Here is a 24,135-nt window from a genome sequence, read left to right on the forward strand (position 1 = left end):
GGCTTCTTGGGCAGATCACAATCTTCTTCCTAGCAATGGTGCCCCTGGGCACACAACTGGCCAATGTCAGTAATTTTTTCCATTGCAAGCAAGGTACAACAGAACAGATTTTTGCAGAACAGCAGTGCCCTCAGTGTCCCTGTGAACACAGGACACATACAAGTTGGAAAAAGAGCTATCCTGGCACAGTAGGAATCCTGGATATAATGCCTGAGACTGTCTCCTCTGAACTACTATCATAGACAAGGTTTTTTAATATAAATATTTCAATGGTCTGAACACAGCAGTAAATACAAGTTATGCGTGGGTGGACAATACCGATTAAGGACTGAATAAACATACCATGTGCACAGTATCACAAAGCACAGCACAGCTATTTTGACTTTCACCTTACGATCTTTTAAATGCTGAAAATCACTTCAACACACGAGCTGCATTTTAGTTTACGTTTTTGCATTCTTTCTAGCTCCTTTCCAAAGAGGAATGAAGTGAAGAGTGTTGCATCTTTGGATTTTTCAGACATTGTCCAGAAGCCAACCAACCAAAGACTTATTTAGAGCTTGTTCTCCATCAGATGCCTTCTCTATCATTTCACAATATTTCAGAACTGCTTGCAAGAGATCTCCAACTTTCCAATCTCTTTCTCGCAGTCTTCTGGAAAGCTAAAGGGGAGACAGGAGGACACAAAACAGAATATTTTGACTGGCACATCCTGATTAACATTTACAGGAATTATTCTTGAAACATTAGCTCAAAAGAGATCAGTTGTAAGAGTTAACCATTATTCCTACATCTATACAAACAAAAACTTCCGCAAGAATCAGGCACTTTTCTTTAGGGCAGTTTTCACAATTTTCTTTTCTGGAGGAGTGATATTTGAAAATGATGTGGTGCCACAGGTATGAGGGCTGCGGTTCATCAAGACTGCAGAAAACAGGAAATTCTGAACGCAAGATTAAGACATCTGCCACCCCTCCCATGCCAATAATGCGCATATAAAAAGACAAAACTCAGTCTTAATAAAAGGATGTGGATTTTCCTTTCACAACATATAGTGTGGTTTGGAGTGGCACAGATGCTACCCTCAAAGAAAACAGTGCCTTCAGAGTTGGGAAATTATAACATTTTGAGGAAGAGGAAAAGGTGAGAGTTAAGTAAAACTACCACTTGCCAGCAGAGATCAGTGTAGCCGAAAACATTTTTTTTTGCCCATGATCTAAGAAAAAAAATAAAATCTTTCTTTACTTATGTGTCAAGCTCAGCTATATAAGGAAGAAAGCCTACCCTAAGACAGGGATGAATTTGCCAGTTTGCTCAAGTAAATAAAATATTTTCATTTAAAAATCAACAACAAAAAAACAAAACAAAGAAAAAAAACACAACAGAAACCAACATCCACACAAACAAACTTTATTCTCTGTAGCCTTCTGAACAATTGTCAATGCGTTTAGTAAACTCCTTGGAACTGCAGAATTGCCTTTTACAGTCCCTACCATGACATCCTGTACATTAAGTTTACAAAAAGGTCATAAACAACATTCAGTGAAATATCTTACACAGCTACAAAGTTCAAAACTCATCATATTCCTTCAATTAGACCTGTCAGATTGCAACCTGAAATTCTATTAAAAAATGAAGACAACCTCTCTCTGCTTCATCACATAGGTGATGTTCCAACTGCAACAAGAGTTCCGGGTGATGAAACTGACAAAGGACGTGTGCATAAAAACATTTATAAACCAATTGATTTTTTGAGCGAACAATTAACTTGAATGAGCAAGAAAGATCCTCTCTAATCTTGACTACAACATATCCAGAATACTGAAACTTTTTTCAATGAAAAAAATACATCTTCTCCATATTAAAAAAAAGATAATGAGATCTGTAGTTATTTCTGTGCCTTTTTAAACTGAGCACAGGAAGTAGGAGGTTTATAGTCTACAACAGGCAATTTTGTAAATGGTGTTTGTTGGTTTATAAAAGCATGGTCATTTTCCTTATGCCAGAGGAAAGTCTGGCTAATGTCCATAGACCTAATTCAGCAAACACTGTCCAAACAAGAACATATCACCATGGTAGGATGACAGAGCTGCCAACCTGGCTTCATTAATCTTTCTATTTTAATTTAAAGCTCAAAGTTCAATCCCACTATTTCTTTAGTTTCCTCCTATTTCCTCCTGCCAGGCAAGTGAAATACTGGAGTTTATACATGGACACCAGGAATTGCAAACTAGCTAGATAAGGTCTGATTAAGGAACAGAACTTTTTTTTTTTTTTTCAATCTGGGCACTTGCATTTCCATGCTGTCAGGCTTCTTGAAGAAGTCAAGAGCTTTCTTTTCTAATTTAATGGTTTCTTGTTCTAAAAAAGGGGTTTTTTTAAACTTCTTTCTGCCTTGCTAAGCATAACATGTATCCTTAAGAAAGAGTTCATATCAGTTGCAGCAAGTAATACCTTGCCTGCTAGGGGTATTTTTGTCTTTTTTTACAGCCACATCACATCAGTGGCTCATTGCCCTGCTGTGATCAGCTAACACAAGCCTTTCCTCCCTTCCAGAACCCACCAACTACTTATAGTGAAAATTTCTGTTTTCAGTGTGATCTAAAACCCAAGCTCATTCCTCACGTAACTGAGGTAATTTACCAAAGTACCTATGAGATGACCAAAACCCCATAGCTGAAACGACATCAGTACATACAGGTCAGTTTAGTTTTCTGCTGGGCTGCAGTGCCCTCTGCAGGTGCTTACATAGCTTTACTACTGACAACTCGACTATGTCTAATTTAAAACCCTCATTTTGGGCCAGAGATCATTCCAAATGGGAAATGGGACATAATATAAGCAAGTAACCCTTCCCTGCCCCCCGGGGCAAGGGGTGGGTGGGGAGCAAACAGGATTTCAAATAATTTTAACATAACTGCATTTGGAGAACTAAGAACAGATCTATAAACCTAAGTGAATCAATGAACTATTTTAACATTTTCAAGACTGCATAACTACTGTCTGCCTGAAGGTCTTAGCTTTATCTTAAGGTGTCAACCCAGTATCAATAAACAACTGAAGTGTTAAGCAGAAAAAACAGCATAATTTTTAGGAGTGCACACATAATAGACAATGCTATTTTCCAGTGTTCTTCTCAGCATATTATCTTACTAAGGTTGGGAGGGTGGTTGGATAAACAGCCATAAAGTAGCTTTCTGGTGTGTCTCCAGGCATTGGCTCAAATAGTAGCATCACAACTTGAAATCTACTAAGTCAGAGCTGGCAAAAGAATGAGAGACGTGAAGAAAACTTATAAAAGAGGGCCTTGCTTTCTATTATTTGCCTTACATGTTATGTTGCAGTGTAAAATACAGGTGTCTCTCCCCTGCACACACAAAGGAGATTACTAACACGTGTGGGTTCTATCACTGTTCTACCCGAGCATTTGCAACATTGCAATTCACGTATGACAAGCATGAAATAGATGGACAGATCTTCAAAAGATGGCAAAAACCGACTAAAGAGGTCAGAATGATTGCAGTTACTAAACCCAGCTCATTGACATCAAAAGAACATCAGAGAATGCTGGGCCAGGCATGCAGGGACAGAAAAAGAGAAGTATTTTCTTCTTTGTGTTAAGATGCTTATGAACTGTAAGAGGAAAGGAACACATGAAAGCATGAAGTCCATTTTAAGTGTCAGAACTAATGCACAACAAAATACATTTCTGAAATCATTCTCAATGAAACATACCAACCTCCAGAAAAGGAGCATAGAGGATGTATTTCAACTTGCCCAAAAATCATTTTCATATATTCTGGGATATTCTGAATGAGAACTAAAGTGGCAAGCATAGAGTCTTGCATCTGGGGAAGAACAACCCCATGTACCAGTACAGGCTGTGGAGTGACCTGCTGGAGAGCAGTGTAGGAGAAAGGGACCTGGGGGTCCTGGTAGACAGAAAGATGACCATGAGCCAGCAATGTGCCCTTGTGGCCAAGAAGGCCAATGGCATCCTGGGGAGTATTAGATGGGGTTTGGTTAGTAGGTTGAGAGAGATACTCCTCCCCCTCTACTCTGCCCTGGAGAGGCCACATCTGGAATATTGTGTTCAGTTCTGGGCCCCTCAGTTCAGGAAGGACAGGAAACTGCTTGAAAGAGTCCAGTGCAGAGCCACAAAGATGATTAAGGGAGTGGAACATCTCCCTTATGAAGAAAGGCTGAGGGAGCTGGGTCTCTTTAGCTTGGAGGAGACTGAGGGGCAACCTCATTAATGTTTACAAATATGTAAAGGGGGAGTGTCAGGAGGACAGAGGCAGGCTCTTCTCACTGATGTCTAGTGAAAGGACAAGGGGCAACGGGTGCAAGCTGGAGCACAGGAGGTTCCACAAAACCATGAGGAAAATCTTTTTCATTGTGAAGGTGACAGAACACTGTAACAGGCTGCTCAGAAAGGTTGTGAAGTCTCCTTCTCTGAAGACATCCAAAATCCACCTGGACACATTCCTGTGCAACCTACTCTAGAGGATCCTGCTCAGTCAGGGGGGTTGGACTAGATGATCTTTTGGGGTTGCTTCCAACCCCTAACATTCTGTGATTCTGTGTGACTCTGTGACTTCTTGAGATACAATATATATACTACAGTTACATGGGTAAAAGTAAAACAAAACTAGCATTCTTTTTCTGGTCTACAAAGGGAGAAGCTACTCATAGGAAAATTCAGCCCAGGTACAAGTTGGACTGATGTCTACGTAACTTTCACACTCTTAAAACTGGCCTCCAGTAACTAAGCCACAGGCAAACACATTCATCTAAGTTTGGGAGTCTCTTTTGTCATATGGAACCCTACTTCTCATTCACTACCTTTTTCTGCTGAAATGATGATTTGAGCTTGGCAAAGCACTGAGTTGAAGACTCAATACCACCTCTTGAAATCGAGAGTAAGCTTTTCCTTCCTTAATATACTGAAAAGCACATTCAGTTACTTTTGCCAAGATCTTATTATTAAAAAATAATCTAATGGCATCACGTTAATATTTTTTCACAGGTTACCAGTTCAAAAAATTAAATTATTTGAAAACTTATCTTTGCTATCAACCTCATCATTAGAGACAAAGGCTACGTATCTGTTGACTTTTCAGTAGCCAGGTAATGATACAATCATTCCTTGGTAGATAAAAAAAGAAGTAGGTCAAACGTAACAAATGCCAGATTATATTGTGCAGTTTGGTATGTAGCCATAAAGCATAAACTTAACTTACATACAAGACATTTCTCTTACTTGTGTATGATATTAATATTCCAGGTCAGTGCATACAGCAAAATTTTGACCCTTCCCTAACAGACACAAATTGCTAAATTCTTTAAACTTTTCCATTTGTTCACATATTCAATTTGATCACAAAACAATCTTACTGAGCCTTCTTCCTTAATAGCCCTCATTGCAGTTGCTTTCAGAATAAAAACACACTTAATATTTAATTAGACCCTAAACTTCTTTCTGGTATGAAAATCTGTATTTACTACCAAAAAAAAATGGAGGCAGAACACAGCAGATTGGAAACTACTTTGCATCACCAAGTTCTCACAGAGATTCAATTTACAGACAACTAGCGACTAAGTAAATTAAATACTAAATAAAAACTGCTTGGGAAAAATTATTTTATAAACAAAAATGCTGTAAGGTATCCCCTTTGGAGTAAAATAGGGAAAACAATTTGTAATCAAGTTAACTCAGCTTTAATGCTGTTATACATATCGTACATGCGCAGGCTAAACAAACAGGCTGTTCCACTTTGACCTCTCAAGATTTAAATAATGACCTTCCTCAACAGCAGATACCTCATTATTACTGAGTGGCAAATAAAGCAGTAGCAACTATTTTATCACAGCAAGTGGAAATTAAGTGAATCCTTCCTCTTCCCCACCACCCATCAAACCCAAGTACTTACCAAAACAAATTCCCTTGTAGCAGCGTCATGAAAGTGAAGATCAGACATCTCTGTTTCAGAAGCTGCCAGCCACTGGAGTGCTGCTCTGAGCTGGGGGTCCACTAGATGTGGTTCCAGATCAATATTCACTACTGCTAAAGTCTTTCTTATTTGTTCCAAACCTAACATTAAAAATTAAAAAATTAAAGCTATAGCTTAGAAAAAGTCACTGTGATTAACTTTTTGGACTATATTATCTTAAAAACTTCCGTTTACTACACACAAATAATATAAAAGGAAAAAAAAAACATGCTGGTCTGAAGTGTTTCTGTACTTTCACACACAGAAGTACTGTTTATCCCAATTACAATCATATGCAAACATAGCTGAGTATCAAAAGACATATGCACTTTAATGTATATTCCAAATGACAAAGAATTTAACAGTACCTTTCATAAACTAAAAAGCAATGTCTCCCACATTGTCCATCCATCATTTCCATTTGCAACTGCTATTTTTTGTTACGCCTTCATCTACTACATTTTATAGAAGTGTGTATTTCAGACTTCTTTCCTGTACAGCCATACTGATCAGACTGTCTCTGAGTTTTTCCAAAATATACTACTGTTTTTACTAAGGCCTATCCAATTTGCCAACAGTTCCTTTACAGCAGGAGTTCCAAAAAATTAACAGAGTATTGAAAGAGCAACTGCACAGGTGACACAGAGAAACTACAGTATTGTCATCTTTTGTTCCCACTCTGAATATCTGTATGCAGCTATCACAGTCATCCTTTGTTACACTCTGAAAACAACTAAGCATACACCTAGCACTCTCCAAGTTGTTCTTGAAGTCTCTGCTTCCAAAATTCTATACTTTACTCTACAGAAACAAGGGATATATATGCAATACAAACACATGATTTTGTGCAGTCTATCTCACAACTCTTTCAATTAAGCTTATGAAAACTGAGGTACTTAAGGTATTCATTCGTAACTGGCAAATTTATACAAGATGACATAGATTCCCCCAGGAGGTAAAAGAGAGAGCAAATTAACTAGGGCAACTGTGAAGATTAGCATGCTTTTGGTGGGTAAAGAATATTCATCTAGAAGTCCCAAAATCTAGTGTCTTTATATGACAAGGAACCAATTAAAAAAAAATATATATAGTGGATGGAAAGCATTGTGGTAATGTAGCAGTGAGAAAACTTTATATTGCTTTTAGTTTTATAAAATAGATGTACATCTGGAAAGAACAAGGTTTTGTTTCAAGTTCTTTGGTGTACAAGTCATAATCAGCTCAGAACAAGCTAGATGTTTCTAGGTATGACATGAACAAAACTTCCAAACCTACAAGATCAGGTACAAAGGTTTCCTACCTAGGATACTACTTAGATGGTTCTACAATGAAAGTAACAGAAGGAGATTTCAAAAGATATTACAAATTTCACTAGAAAATCTAGTACAGTATAAAGCAGTCTTACACGCCAGGAGACACCTAAACTATGTAAAAAAAATAAAAGCAAGCACTATTTTAATCAAGCAATTTGAACCTTTGAGATGTTAGAACTTTTTTAAGTTGAGACAAAAAGAAAGCAATGGTATACTGATAACCTAGATAAAACCTACAGAGCAGAAAGAATTTTAATTATAATTATTCTGAGGAAAAAATACTTAGTTTACATTTCTTTCTTTATAACCTTATATTCAGATCTGATTAAAATAAAATAAATAACCACATATCCTTCTGCTTACATCAAGACATTTCAAGATGTGGAACATGGCTGAATATCTTCTGGTAACAAAGGTTTCTCAAAATGCTTATTTCACCTTCATAATATAGCCAAAGAAAAGCTCTGTTACAACTTGCTCAACATCACCTCATCTCTAAACCAGCCTCAAACACTGTGTAAATCAGGCTGTTCCCATTTGAATTAATAGCCTCTATCTAGCACTTCAATCAGACCGGAACCAGTGTAGAGATCTTCTGCAAACCAGGAAACTGTAACAAGAGTCTGCACAGTCTATTTTATATTTCACTAATAAGGAAGAGATTATAGAAAATGTACCAAATCCGAGTTTATTTCATCCTATCTCCTGACCCCTCTCCCAAGGTTAATATAACCAGTTTTAAAAACTTATTGAGTACCTCAATACAGCCATGCAGATGTATTGCCATGGCTCTACAGAGAGACTTGGATAGATTAGATCATTGGGCTAATGTTAATGGCATGGGCTTCAACAAGGCCGAGTGCTGGGTCCTGCACTTGGGCCACAACAACCCCATGCAACGCTACAAGCCTGGGGAAGTGGGGCTGGAAAGCTGCCTGGCAGAAAAGGACCTGGGCGTTCTAACTGACAAGCAGCTGAATATGAGCCAGTAGCGTGCCCAGGTGGCCAAGAAAGCCAATGGCATCCTGGCCTAGAAATAGTGTGACCAGGAGAAGTAGAGAGGTGATTGTCCCCTTGTACTCAGCACTGGTGAGGCTACACCTGGAGTGTTGTGTCCAGTTTGGGGCACCTCAATTCAAGAGAGATATCAAGGTGCTGGAGCGAGTACAGAGGAGGGCAACGAAACTGGTGAAGGCCCTAGAGAATCAATCTTATGAAGAACGCTTGAAGGAGCTGGGAATGCTTAGTTTGAGGAAGAGGAGGCTGAGGGGAGACCTCATCTGTCTCTACAACTACCTGAAAGGTCAACTGTAGAGAGGTTGGTGGTGGTCTCTTCACAGGTAATTGCAACAGAAAAAGAGGGAATGGCTTCAAGCTGCAACAGGGCAGGTTTAGACTGGACATCAGAAAAAAAAAAATCATAGAAAGAGTAGTTAAGACACTGGAATAGGCTGCTCAGAGAGGTGGTTGAGTCACCATCCCTGGATGTGTTTAAAGGTCGTTTGGATGTCGTGTTAGTGGATATGGTTTAGGGGAGAACTTTGTAAAGCAGGGATGATGGTTGGACTCGGTGATCCCAAGGGTCTTTTCCAACCTGAATAGTTTTATGATTCAAACATTTTACAAAGAAGTTATTCTATGCATATAGATTTACACTTTCACACAAGCTGATCAGAGTTCACTGCCTTACTTTACTAAATACATGTGTGAGGACAGGAGCCTAGCATTTCCCAGAGGCTGTACACCTCAGTGCATTAAGAGCTGTATGTAGGGTATTAAGAATATATTTTGACACTTGACTGACATGCATTAGGAGAAATAGGGATAACAGGGTTGCAACCTTGTTTTGCAGTCTACAGAAGCAAAGAATTAATAAAATCATTCATGTAGAGTGCACAGGTGAAGAACATTAGTATATGCTAGAATTGACATTACCTTCTACAGCACCTTTGGAGTCTTCATCTTTATCTTCCGTCCCATCACTGTGTTTTTAAAATTAAACAAAAATATTAATACATGCACAATAAATTTAGCCAACTCTAAGACTGCAATGAAAGTTACAGGACAGGAAGACTACTAAAGAATTAACAAGTAATCATTTTAAAAGCTTTGCTTCTCACACCATTTCATGTTGGAAACAGATTTATCAACTTCACAAGATTTGCTCTTAGGTAAAGAAGGAAGAGGAAAGAAACAAGAGAAGGGTATTAAAAAGAAGGATTGTAATTACAAAGACATTTTAAAATAGAAAACTTAATTATTTTAATTAAGGACAGTTTCATTTTGCTTTGTATGTGAAAAGCCTGAGCCATCTTATGTAACAGGTATGAACAGCTATAGGTTATTCAAAGCTGTAAGTCACAAGTGTTATAAAAAATAAATTACCAAGCAATTTGCAAGTTTCCAGACACTAAAGGAAAAACAGAAATCCTGTAGGAAGCAAGCTCTAGTTTGTATGAAAAAGTGAATTTAACAACTTGTAGAACTGCAAGCAAGAACAGGCACAAAAGGGACCTTTCATTTTGCAAGCATAACACACTCATCACTTTAGCACAGCAAAACTTAACCATTAAGTATGGATTAATTAATGAAAAAAACATATTGTGATTAAGTGAGAAGAGTGTGAATAATGTATCAGCATTAAAAATGCACCATATTTTTATTTTCCAAAATGATTATTTCATGCATTAATTATGAGACACCCATCTGTTTTATATTTCTCAACTCAACCAACCTGTCTGATGTTGGAAAGGATAAATTCTCCTCATACATATCCCCTTCTAAACCAAGACTGCTCCAGCTACTGCTGTTACCATTACTGCCAGGAGAAGAAGAGAACACAGCTGAACTAGAAAACAACAATAGCTCAAACCAGAACCTTCATTTACCTTTGAGCTGTTTAGTGAAGACATTTAATGCAAGAGCACTGAAACCTCCTATTCAGGTTTGCTGGAAGAATTTGATACTTAGATCAGCAATGTGCACAATCACACAAAACTAGTAAGTTTCACTAGGCAGGTGAAACTTACTAACTTGTAGTTAGTACTACAAGTACTAACTTGAAGTACTAACTTGTAGTCAATTTTCCAGATCAGTGCTAGCAAAAATCCTGTCCTCAGATCTAAGCACATTGCTCATTACTTATACAAGTTCAACAATTCCAGTATGATTACATGGGAATATGGTTTACAACAATAATATTTGCCTAAGGACTAGCTAAGGGCTCATAAAATAATACATTGTAAAGACAAATGCACAAAGAAAACTACTTCATTTAATTTAAAAAAAATCCAGAAATTATTTCCAACAGCCTCATAAGAAAGAATTCTTAGAGCTAAATATTAAAAACTATTTTTTTTTTCAAATTCTGAATATTTTCTCTAAGCTGATATTTTAAAAATAGGGGGGCTTATAGATCAGTTGAAACAATACTAAAAAGATTACTTCCCACACAGTTCATAAACATAGTGCATTTATACCATGACTACATTCAAGTCAATGCAAAAAAATTATCATGGCCTTACACTGATACCTTTTAGGGATTATACTTAGCAGAGTTTGTTGAGCCTGTGCTTACGTACAAGACTAAGCTAGTCATAGGATTAAATCTCTGTTCCCCAACTTCCTACCACCCTCAGAGCACATCTGGAAGCCTTCCAATAATAAAATTTCAAGATAACCATCATTCTTTCAGAAAGCTGGACTGTCTACTACAGATGCTAAGACAAGCCAAGAAGTAGTTACAGAGAAAAACTGCTGCAAGAAGATGCTTTCTTCACCTAAGTTTTGCCTGACTGTTAAAACTCTTAGTTTCCACTCACTCCAATCAAGGCAAATAGTAAAATTTTAAATCACAAATAGTGGAAAGAAATGTTTAAAGAGACAGACAAGACATTAACCTCTTTCAAGAGTCTGCCAGTATCACCTATCACTGTCCTTTGCTTTCCAGTACACCTGCTTAGATCCTAATTTCAGAAGACTAACAGCAGGTCAGTAAGCCTGCAATATCAACACACTCTAGCTGGAAAAAAAAAAATACAAAGCTGCAGGTGCACATTCAGCACACTGTAGCTTATTTAGACTGCATGCACACAGAACAACCAAGCAGTTCTCTCATTATGCAAACAAAGAGAAAAAAAAAAACCACAAACAATTAAAGAGCAGAAGCTTCCAAAGAAATCAGCTTGATTTGCATAGAGTATCCATACCTGGTCATAAGAACATTCCTCAAGCTACTGTGTGATGCTATCACAGTATAAAGTATTAAATTTGGTTTGTATTACATGTATAGAAAATAATTATTAGCCTATTGATACTAATACTTTGCACTCAATCAGCCACCTTCACAAGTTATATATGTATAATGTAAGCAGAAATAAAAGCTGCCCCAGTTTTTGGACTAAAGAAAAAAGTATTTGCAATCAAACAGAATGACCTCCTGCATACTGCTGTTTAGATCAGTTAAGAGATTAACAAATTTTAGAGGTCGAACGTGGTCTGAAATAATACTATACACTGAACCATATGATTTAGCAATGTATGAGACTTTTTCATAATGCAATCTTTATTTTGTTTTAAGATGCTAAATAAACAGTCTTAAAAATAAAGTCCTGCAACTGCTGAACAAGTAATACACAGACTAAGGCAACAGAATGCTATTTTAATGTTTCATGCAGCTTGCAGCTCTTCAACAAAGCCACCAGAATTGCAAGAAAACCTCTCAACATAAATATATATATGTGTGTGTGTGTGTATACACCTACACAGACAGTATATATGGGAACTACAACTCAGACCATCTGCCTTGTGATTCTGCATTAGATACATACCATCAAAGGCAAGAGGTTTCTACTTTATAATCTAACCTGAATGCTCTGATTCATCACCTGGAAAAGCCTTTGCCTATGTCTATACCTATACATTAACTACAGGCAAACTTAAGACTTTTAATTCTAAATCTAAGTCACTAACATTAGGTATGCAAAGCAGAAGATACCACCACTCCTCTGTATAACTAACTTTACAAAGTCCACTGAAGAACTGTAATTCCAATTTCCATTCGAATGGAACTGCAGAGATCATGCTTTGATAATTCTTTCCAAGTTGTCTTGCTCCCTTGTTTACACACATTTTAATCTTCTGTGAAGCCTCGAAGTACATCTTTTTTATATTAATCTGAGATGCAAAGGGCATGTACCATTTCAGCAAAGCTCCTAGAAAATTATTATTTTTTTTTCCTGAAATAAGGCAAAGCAAGGTAAATTAAACTGGACCACTGTAGCCTGCATTATGGTGTTGTTTTCTGGGCATTGTGATCCTGTGTAGCAAAATAATTTCAAATACCTTTAATGGAATCTCTAGGTTTATGATTATGAAAATAATTCCCAACATGTCAACTAAAGGAGTCTCAAATACCAGTATCCACTGGATAATGCAAACAGTCTGGAAAATACTGGGGGAAGGAAAAGGTCCTCCCTCACCCAGTAAAACTTGCTTAATGTTCACTGTGCCACTAAATTATATTGTACCATTGTCTTTTTACTCAGGGCAATAGCCCCAGATCCTGTCACTTCCACCTGTTAACCCTCAGCAGCACAAATGAAGACATGTGCTATTACCAATCCAGATAGTTTTGTAAAACTAGCTGATCAATTTGCACAAGCCAGTTTCTTCTGCCAACACCTTGGTATCCACATTATGATTCTCCTCTTCTAAGTAAAATGCTAATTTAGGTCATTCCTCCTCTAATGAACCATAGATTTGCTTGCAATTTATAGAAATTACTTTATCTTCATTTTAATATGTTTATTTGGGGATGATAAACAAAAAAAATACAACATGGGCACTACAGGTCCTGCAATTTTTAAATATATTTTTTCCAGCATCAACTAGCGTATATTTTATATACTATTTGTAACTGCCAGTGTGCTGAATACTCCGCTTTATACTCTGAATTTCATAATGTAAATCCACCTCATTTTCACCCATTCAACAGATTATACTTTATTAAAATAACTTCAAGGCAATTTATTCTCTTACAAAATCATTCCTTCATATGAGTGATAGATTTCTATAGTGGTTTGATTAAAATATTTACTAAGCAAAACATGAAAAATGCTGTAGACTTTTAAGCGAACAATTTTACTTTGGTACCAAATAAACTATTTGTACATTACATAAGGAAGTATATCTCCCACATTTTCTTTAATCTCAGCAATGCTCGAAGTACTAACTAAAGAGGAAAATCCTTCCCCCCACTTTTGCTATTCTGAACTTCCTACGGTAACCTAAGTGGCAGATCAATCATAAAAGACTAAGTTTACTCACTCCTCACACAGTCCTTATATAAAAGCTTGGGCCACAACTCACAATATAATTTTTCCTGCCAGACACACTACACGTTTTTTAAATTCCCATTCTAATCTTTCTTAGTTATGATCTGCTAGGGACATGCAGTAAGAAGCTCTGCGGGAAAAGTCACTACCCTGAACAGCTAAGTTCCAATATCACTCAGCCATAAGCTCATGATTAGTAGTGCAAAAATAGTCCATCAATACCAGTTAGAACAGCTTATAAATTTAAGTCCCAAAAAAGACAAAAACAGCTGTTAAAGCTCCTTGTGCAAATTAAGCTCATATTACGTATTTTCAAAAACAGAGTAATTCACATAAAACAGTCTCAATTATGACATTTTAAGATTCAGAGCATAACTTATAAACAGTACTTGCAAAGTGTATTTTATACACTGTGGTTGTTTTGCTAATACTTAAATTATATACAGTTTTACTTGATGTGATTCCCTGATATTAATGACAAAGCATACTCCACATATTTTACAGAGTGTATAGTATGAACATTCATGGCCAACAACATTCTTTATGAAAACACAAACATAATATTAGAGCTAATTATAATTTTAAAAAATCAGTATGTGTTGAAGACAAAATAATCTCTTCTCCCCTACCCACACCTGATGCCAAGTTATTTGACATCAAGGTAACTGTAAAACTACATTAATATGTTTATAGTTACCTGTCACTGAGGTGAAGAAAACTACTGTTCTCATCAGGATGTTCATCTTCAAAACTTAGATTTGACCAGCTCCCAGTGCTATCATCACCAATACTAAGACTCATCTGTTGGCTAACAATAGATTCAACAGAGTGAAATCCTTCTCTTCCAACAGAGCTAAATAAAAACATTAAGACAAAAACTTCACTACATTTCACGCTGATCCGTGTTGGTTCATTTACAGGAATTTAATAACATTTAATACCAGACTGTAAATTCCAAGGAGAAGAAAAAAAAAAAAGGAAAAAAAAAAAAGAAAAAAAGAGAATGAATCCATTAATTTGTACCCTATTCTCTACACAAGAAACAGCAAACAAATGAACCTGAAATGTCAACAGGTATAGGACAGGGATTGCTATTTGGAATTCTTTCATGAGAAGCACAAATAACTCTCTGATTATGAAGATGATTTGCTTTAAAGCATAGAAAGCATAGTAGTGTTACAGACTGCATATCAAGGTACATTTTTAAAGCAGAAGACTCAGCAGTTTTTTACTTGTTTACCAGAGGACTGACTATTTTCCCCTGCTTGCTTTTGGTACAACCAACTAGGTGGTCTGCTGTTGCAGGCAAAGCATTGAAGGACACACTAATGTTTAAAATGTTAGGATTCCATTTTCTAAAAAGGTCTTTCTGTAGATAAAGATTTGTCTTCCCACTTCATGGAAGTGTAACAATGCATGACTTGCACAGAATTTTTCCCTCAGGAAAGAAATTTAAATTTTTATCTAAAAAACAAGCAATCAAATATGCTCAAAAAAGGTAAATTTCAGAATCCACTTCAAAAGACCCAGTTTCATAACTTCAGCTCCTTGTAAGACAAAAAGTTGCAATAAGAACACGCAGCTATGAACTAACTTTCAGTAGCAAACTGTGATTATCTATGAAGTGGTAGAAAGTTGAAGAAAAATTATCATCCTACTACCACCATAGCAAACAATCATTGTAACATTCACTAATTAAAAAGCTAACCTTAACCACACCACTGTGAGCACGAATTTGGACCAACATACATAGCCTGAACTGGAACCCATCTGGGTAATACACTGATTTCTTTTTCCCCATTTTTTATTTATAGTTATAGAAGCACTAGCAGCAGTGTTTTTCACCACACAAAGCAGCTTCTCAAAAAACATACATCACATATCATATATTAGATGGCAAGAAACATTTATAAATTTTACTATAGTAAAACACTAACATCGCTTCCTTGTCACAGATATAATAATAAACAGTATGTATTTGAACCTTGCATTTTATTCCTGTCATATTCTAACTAGATTTTTTTAAATAATACTTTTAAGAAGTGATTCAGAAACAAAGTGTCATCTTTGACACTGAAGGTATAGAAAAACATCACCACATTAATTTTTTTTGTCACACACTAAGGACTAAATACTGTTCCACTGAGGGCCAAAACACATCTCATGAGCACTTTTATGCTGCTAGGATGTATGTGTTTCATATAAAATCCTGACAAATTTCATTCAGTCCCACTGTGGCCTTTAGCAACTGAACACATCTATTATTCATCATGATGTCCCTACAGAAACCAAGAAAAGAAATCTGCAGTTAGTGTGAGAAATTCACACACACAAAAATAGGAAAATAAGGATTATCATAAATTGGAAAGAAACAACATGGTAAAGATTGCTCTTGGGCCTCATGAAGAGATTTCAAGTCACTCTGATCACTGCATACTGTGTTTTAAGAAACAGTTGCTGTTTTCTGCTAAGTTACCGTGGCAAGTACTACTTACCTGCATGTGTGTTGATACACATAGAAACCTTAGTTTCAAGCTCCCATAGGTGGAAAAAAGGGTTTTATTTTTCTAATTCTGCATCATTTAAACATCACCAGACAAATAAAAACATTAGAACATAAAATGTATATTTCTAACAAAATACTTTAAAAATTTCCTTCTGTGCATGTATTTGTATGAACAATCCCTCTTTTTCTGGCACATAACGCAACAAATAAGAGAAAATTAGTATTACCTTATGTTAACTGTCTGACCAATATTAGTCATAGCTGATGTCATTATTTCAGTAGTAAGGCTTTCAGCAAAACTGACTCCTTCTTGTCCAATACCACTGTCAGCTGCCAGACTTGGGTGACTTTGCTCTCCTGCTTTCTTGACGGCCACAGTAGTCCCCTTGTCAGAAAACACTGTCTTCTGCTCTACATCAAGGTGAATTTTAGGAATATCAAGTTGAAACACTCTTGCTTTTTGACAGGCACCACCCAATCCAGTATGAAGAAAATGCCTCATTGGAATGGAGGATTCTTGCACAGGTAGATTGTGAGATGTACTTTCACTACAGTACCGATGTTCCTTCATACTGCAGCATCTACAGACAGTTCCAGAAAAAGGAGACAGTTTCTCAATATATGAGAGCCCATCCCCATTTTTTCTCTTTTCAGCCACATGGAGAACAGCTGACTCTAAACTCATTTCTAGAGTATCATCTGCTACTTTCCTAGCATACTGTTCTATAGCTTGAATTATGCCTTCACTGTAGCCATTCTCATTTAAACTGCCTGTACTATGATAGAGTTTATGGTCTGGGGAGAAGGGAAGAAATGTCCTAGAATATCTTGTTTTAATAAGATCCCCTGTGACTTCATCAAGTTCAGTCTTTTTATATAGACAGGAATCTGTTAGAGACTTTGGCAAACATGTTCCTGACATTTTCAATTTCTTCCTGACATCACAAGTGATACTGTGTGCAAGGGATTCTGAAAAACATAATAACTCAGTACATTCTGTTCTCTGTGAGCTGACGTTCTTGTCGTATGTTTGGTCTTCACAGTGATGAATGCTGCTTTTCACTTGCTCTGCTCGATCTTTATTCACTGCTTCGGCCAGCTCCAGCTTATCATTTACCTGTGCATTTTGCTCAGGAAGTGTCTTTCTTTTGTACCTCAATTTGGTTTTTCTAGCAGCTTGCTGTAAGCCTGATTTGATAGACCTGTAAGCCAGTCTGTTAGCATACTGATCCATTAACAGCTCAGCATTACCACCTTCTCTTTTCAAAACTCGAATAATATGATCTGCATATTCATCAGTCACACTTTCACAGCTTGGGTATTTGGAAGTCAAACCTGTCATGCCTGAACTTTGGGGTAAAGGAAGTACAGATAAATCTCCCTCACCCAGCCACTGGTCCCGCACTGGACCGCACAGTTCTTTGGAACCTCTTCTCAGATTTAGGCAATCCACCTGACAGTGAACCCGCTTCAACCTCAACAGTTTACAATGCCTTGACTTCACTATTTTCTTGGCTTCATTGATGACTTTTCCTGCCATATCCCCTGCATAATTCCATACAGAAGTGCATGTCTCTTCTGGGATATTTATAAATGCAGTATATCCACATCTTTTGTTTTGCATACCTAGCTGCACCTGTCTATCAGCTTCTTTTTCATTTGTTTTACCATCTAAATGGGAAGCAGCCATTTCAGTTGCTATTGAAATTATATGGCTAGCTAAACAATCTGCATATTGAATTGTTTTTTCTGAATGCTTCTCTTTCTCTATAGGCATTTCAGAATGGTATTCATCTTCACTACTTTCCACTTCTTCAGAAAGTGACCGCATCAGTTTCAACATAAATTCCTCATTTTCCATAGAGTCATGTTCAGTTTCAGAGAGATCAGTAACAGATGGATTGTACGGGGTAGAAGGTGGTGTTGCAGGTGCAAATTCCTTTGCTAATTCTCCCTTAAGTTTCTTAGATAGTTTTCTTAGGTTTCTTTCAGAACTGCCCTGACATGGTACTAAAGGAGTTGGTGGAGGTGTATTAGGCGTTACACCGCTATTTCCATCTTTGAGACCTGATTTATCTTCCATCTGCAATGCATCTTCACTGCCAAACCTCACTGAAGAAAAGCTATTAGTATGCTGAAAACAATCAGCCTGCCTGTAAGCCAAAGGTCCTGATGATGGCTTCAGAGTGTCATGGGCTTTTAAGGGCTTGTTTAAGTATGGTATTGAGCAGCCCCCTGTGTCAGCAAAGTCCTCTAGAACGTGCCTAGCAAAAGTCACTGTGGAACAAGGTGGTGGTGATTTTGAAGGAAATGTGTGTCCTTTCTGCTCCTGCCAACAATCTTTAGATTCTGAAAAACACTGGACAGAATGAGTTGGAGTAAGAAAAAATTTACATGGATTATTCAAAGGCATCTGTTGTTGTTGCACAATTACAGAAACATTACTTCGCTTCTCTGCCTCTTGCTTCTTTATCACACATTGTTCTCTTCTACTCATATCTGTGTAAGTCTGTGAGCTCATGTTACAAGCTAAGTTATCACTCGTGTTGCATAACAGAGTTTTACTTTCATCCACAGATTGTTTTACGACATACTTGGCCAACTGATCTGCAAACATATTCTTGGGAAAATCTTCAACAATACATTGTGAATAAGGTTTTCTATCTCCTATTTTTCTAGTTAAAAAATCTGTATACTCTTCTGCTTTTGTTACTCTAGATGAGGTTATGGCATCATAAGCTTCATTTACTATCATATCTACCATAGTTCCAGAGAAAGTATTAATGCCTTTCAACCCATTTGTTAATTCTGAATTATTGTTCATTCCAGATCTATTATTTGTTTGCCTGGAATCGTTTTGGTTATGTAGGAGTGATGGAGTACATTCAGTACTTTGACAGCCATCTGAAGTTAGGTATATATTTCTGAAAGAAGCTACTTCCTCCTCTCTCTTCCTGGTTGTAAAAAATGAATGAGTGGAATCTTTGTGTGTTTTTGTGTTGTCATCAGAATTCGAAGTAGTGGATACTTTTGCTTTAGAAGCATCAGATGAAAGCTGATGTTGACAAAGAGCTCTTCCAGCTAAGGGCACAGGTGCTGAACTTACAACACCAGAGGTGCAAAAGAGAGCTTGCTGTACTGTATAGTCCTTCTTGGAATCTTGGACAGGATTCAGTGCCACCCCGTCATTAAAATGAGGAAAAACTGTGGAAGTCTGTGTTGACTCCAGCATACTTTCTGCGCTCACGTATTTAATGTTGTCCATGGAAACACTAATGGCTGCTTGTGTTGTGAAGGTCACATCAACCTGAGATAGTTCAATAAAAGCCTCTTGAATGACAGATTCAGACAAATCTCTGGCATAGGATCTTACCACTTTGTCTTCATAATCAAATGACGAGGGCTGGACAGCTGTAGGTGTTGATGGATATGAAAACTGGCATACTTCCATGATTCCTTCAAACACAAGTTCCTCAGCAAGGTCTGCTGCAAACCTTGCAACAGTGTTGGTAAATATTTGTTTCTTTACGTGCCGCAGTTCTTTCAAAGCACCAGTTATAGCTTCGCTCACCAAAAAGTTTGCTATCCCATTAATGGCACGCTCCTTCAGGGAGATTGCTCTACGTCTTCCAATCTCATAAAAAGCCATTTGAAAGACTGAAGAAGTCAACCTAGCAGCCAAATGACAAAGTGCATTGGTGCATGAAGAAACACCTTTTTGGAGGTCTTTAAATGCACTGCCAAAACTTTTTTCAACTAACTCAGTTGCAAACTTTTGAATACTATCTCTAATCATTAATGATTTATGTTTAGATTTTGCTTGCTTATCTGGCTCCTTATCTGATTTCCTTTTGAGATCTGCAGCTTGACTTTTCTTCTCTTTCAAAGCAATGCCTTTGTGTTTTGAGTAATTTCCTGCACATGCTTGTTCTGACGAGGACTCAGAGTGAAAAACAGAACCCAGTATTTCAAATGAAACATTATCAGCGTACGCCCAGTAACTATTATAAACTGCATCATGCTGACTTTGACCTGTCCCATCTCCACAGAGACTAATTCGACATAAACATTCAGAAGAACCACAGCTCCCTAGTGGACTGAAAGCCGACGATCTAATAGGGCTGAACAAGCCTCCACTCTCTTCCCCTGAAGTTTTAACTGGACGAGGGGAATCTGGAACATCAAAGATGCTGCTATATGGTGATTCTGGTTTTCGAGGAGTTGGTTTCTTTACATTGGCTGGGAGAGCAGGACGATCAGATTTGAATTTCTGAGGATTCATGGTAATGCTTACAGAAGACAACTGTTCAGGTGCAGTCCTCCTTTTCTGGGAGGTGTTCCCTATGATGGGATCTCTAATAACTTTACAAGAGTTTTCCAAGGCTTGTTCCAGCTCATCGAACTGATCAAAACTATCAAAAAATTCACTTACTTCTGAGTCTGAATCCTCTATACCATCTTTAACTACTGGAATTTTTGGCAATTGAAGTTTTGCTTTCAAGCTTTTCTGATATCCTTCTTCATCTAAGAAGATGATAGGGCTTGGGCTGGAGCAATCTGACCCTGAGGATTCAGCAGGAGAGGAGGAAAACAATGTTTTACATAAAAAATTAACACCTTGATCAGGATTATATGGCTTATAGAAACTCCTTTGTATCCATGGATCAGAAATGGAGGTTGTAACTGAATTTTTTACTGAGGACAGTTCCTTAAGTCCCAAAATATCAATCAAAGTAGAAGATCTGGCAGATGACCTCCGACGTGCAGAACCCACAAGGATCTTTGAGTCAACGGCTTCTAAACTTTGAGCAGGGATGGTCTGCGAAGCAGCATCTCGATGGTTTCGAGAAGTAAAGCTGCAGGCACCTGTAAAATAAAAATAAAAAAACCTCAATTGCTTCAAAACCAAGAATTTCTACAGAATTACAGAAAACTGGGGACAAACTTTGATAGCAACTGCTGGGCTTGTTCTTGCTGCAGAATATTAGCTGATCTTCCTTGATTAAAGTAAATATTTATTTTTTTTCAAAACTTCTTATACAAAACTAATCACTGACAAATTAATACATTTTCTAGCACATAAAAGTAGAACAAGATTTTATCTGATCTGTATCTGACACTGAAATTAGAATCTGTTCTTTATTATTTGATAAACTATTGTGAACAAAACAACAAAAAAAATAATTTTCAACTGTATAATAACCCTTTCCAAATATCAGTAATTAAAAAAATACTACTTATTTACATTTACTTTCTCATTAAATCCCGACAGCCTAAACTTCAAATAACAATTTCTACAAGTCATCAGCATGCAAGAACCTACCAGCACTTTGTATCTTTGAAGGCTCATCTTCATCTAAGTGTTCGAAAGCAGTGACAAAATCATCCTCAATTGAAGAAACTGACTGATTAGTATCATCATCTTCTCCATGAGATGTCTCTGTTTGATGTTTTTGCGATGAGTTGATTTCCACTGCATATTTTATGCCTGTGGTATACTTGCTCAGTAAGGTAAATATATAATCAACTTTGATCCTTGGGAATGAAGGAACCAGTCTCATCACACAGAACACTTCAGGAAGTTGATTCTTGAAAAAGAAATGAAAAATAAGACAAGCATAACAACTTTGGAATTATTTCAACTGTTATGAGTAGCAAGGGATTCCTTCGATGCATTTTTATGAATAGTAAACAAAAAGTATTTTAAATATAAGAAAATGAACTGGAGAGTTTATGTAGAGTGATAATTATAATCACTTCCTCATTTTCATAGCTTCTACATTCTGAATAAATCGTTGCAATAAAACAAAACAAAAAATTGTGTAATACGACCCTAACCATACGCACTCAAGAATCTACAAATTAAAGAATGCATGTTAAAAATATGTAGAGGATGACAGTATTTCAAAGCATGTTTATGCTGTATAGTGCTTCGCTTTATAAGGTAACTGTTTCTTCAAGATATTTTTGTACCTTATATACAACACAACTAAAGTTAACCTGCATGATTATTAAAATTAGTTGTAAGAATTTTGCTTTAACAACATTTATAGTTGAAAATAATATAAATTTAAAATAATAATAGAAATATGCTGGAAATAAAGACTGTAGAAATTAGGAAAGTAATAACTTTTATACTTGTAAATTTTTTTAATAAGAGTGCACTGAGTTTTACGAACACCTGACATTGTCATAATTTCTGTTTCAAGAACCGCAGTCTGTTGAGGATGAAAACTTTATGAGTAGAGAGGAAACATAACAATGTTCTTTCCAAACTGAAAGAGAAAGGGACTGTAGCCTAGCAGAAGCGTGGGATCAGCACCACAACTAAATACTTGTTAAATATTTTCTGCTAATAAATCAGCACTTGAAAGCACCAAGTTTATTTTGAGATTTTCTAACATTCATTTTAAAGAAACCACTGAAATATAACAGCATTAGTACTACTGTAGTTAAGATGGCCCAAAACCACAAGACAAGATGTGGTATGACTAAACTCTTTATGACACCAAATCAAATGTTACTGTAATGAAAAGAGGCAAGAAGATGCACAACATTTACCTGATGTTTCATAACACAAGATTTTGCCAAAGTTTTCTTTACACCTTTTAGAAACATAACCTCATTTTCCTTTAGTTTGCACAACTGGAGCGATTTCAGAACATCTGGGAGCTCTGCAGAAACAGCTGCCAACTCCTGATTTAAATATAAAAGCACATTAAGAATACATAGTGAAAAAAAACAAGCATGCAAAGGATAATGGTTTTGATCTCATATCCCCCCTAAATAATAACAGCTGCTATATTTGGTAAAGCTTGTCTCTCCTCCCCTATTTCCTGTCCCATTCCCCACTTACTTTCTGGAACTGTGGTGCAATGCTTGAGTAAACAAGCTTTAATTCAGTTCACATTGATTCCCAATTCACTGTTCTACCAAAAGAAGAAATTCCAGTAATTCTCAGGGGCCAGAAGAGGCTTAAAAGTCACAAGGAGAACTCTGTAAGCACTGAAAAGCAGCTGCATATCCTACAAGGTATGCAACTGCAAAGAGAACAACTCAGCCTAGTAATCATTCTCACTGGAATTCTGCACGCAATTCATGTGTGTTATTGGAATGGTGTTTTAGTCCACTGCTACAAAAACAGGGACAAGGCACTTCTTTACACATGATCTTGGGTAACTTTTAGACTTACCCAATATACAAAAGGCCTATGAAAGATTTCTGTTTTTTTAAAACAATTTAAACACTACTGATCCATACAGTACAAAACTAGTCTCCATAAACTTCTTCAGTCCAATTTTCTCTAAATTCTATCTAACTCCAGACAAAACTTCTTAACTATAGTTGAAAGAATGTCTAGCACTATTATAACTTGATTAGTTAACATCATTGATACAACCTTGAACACAAATGGACTCAAGAGTCCATTTTTCAATGTAAAACATTAGAAAACTATTACAGAGATCTCTATCTACCAAGATATACACAGAGTAGAAGGGTGAAGATGCACTGTAAACATCTGTTTTATGGGTTACACTGATGTGTAAATTGCATGGGAAGATTAAATCCTTAACTTCTTAAAATGGCATGGCATATCCCCACCAGTTTGCTACACTTCCCCTTTTAAGATAATTTCCTCATCTGACTCTCCAGAATAACATCTTAAGGCATAACCATAGCACTGACTCCCAGACTTCCAGTGGCAATTCAAAGCTAGCAGTCAATTCAGTTTTAGCTTTGCAGATGACTATTGCACCATATTAATAAGCACAACCTGACTAAAGGGAAAGTTACAAACTAAAATACTATACACAAAGGTTTTTAACAAAAAAAACAAACAACCAAACACAAACAAACCAAAACGCCCCACCCACCCCCAAAAAAACACACAAAAAACTAATCCCCCCCAAATTTAAGTAAGCTATTCCAGATCATTCCAATATGAAGACTGGTTCGGGTAATATTTTAAATACATATAAAACACTGAT

The 24,135-nt window shown here is 36.8% G+C and overlaps 1 protein-coding gene across 1 annotated transcript in view; it reads right to left on the reverse strand.

The window, feature by feature from the left end:
* Positions 1-515: 515 nt before the first annotated feature.
* The window catches only part of AKAP11 (A kinase (PRKA) anchor protein 11), a 31,861-nt gene continuing 8,241 nt past the window's right edge, over positions 516-24,135 (reverse strand). The window contains exons 4-11 of the mRNA XM_010000854.1: positions 22,709-22,843; positions 21,471-21,735; positions 16,375-21,013; positions 14,339-14,494; positions 10,041-10,124; positions 9,242-9,288; positions 5,934-6,094; positions 516-662 (exon numbers count right to left, since the gene is read on the reverse strand). Coding sequence (XP_009999156.1) covers positions 516-662; positions 5,934-6,094; positions 9,242-9,288; positions 10,041-10,124; positions 14,339-14,494; positions 16,375-21,013; positions 21,471-21,735; positions 22,709-22,843 — 5,634 coding nt within the window. The remainder of the gene's footprint in view (positions 663-5,933; positions 6,095-9,241; positions 9,289-10,040; positions 10,125-14,338; positions 14,495-16,374; positions 21,014-21,470; positions 21,736-22,708; positions 22,844-24,135) is intronic.

The sequence above is a fragment of the Chaetura pelagica genome, unplaced genomic scaffold (assembly GCF_000747805.2).
Source record: "Chaetura pelagica isolate M959 unplaced genomic scaffold, ChaPel_1.0 scaffold115, whole genome shotgun sequence".
NCBI lineage: Eukaryota > Metazoa > Chordata > Aves > Apodiformes > Apodidae > Chaetura > Chaetura pelagica.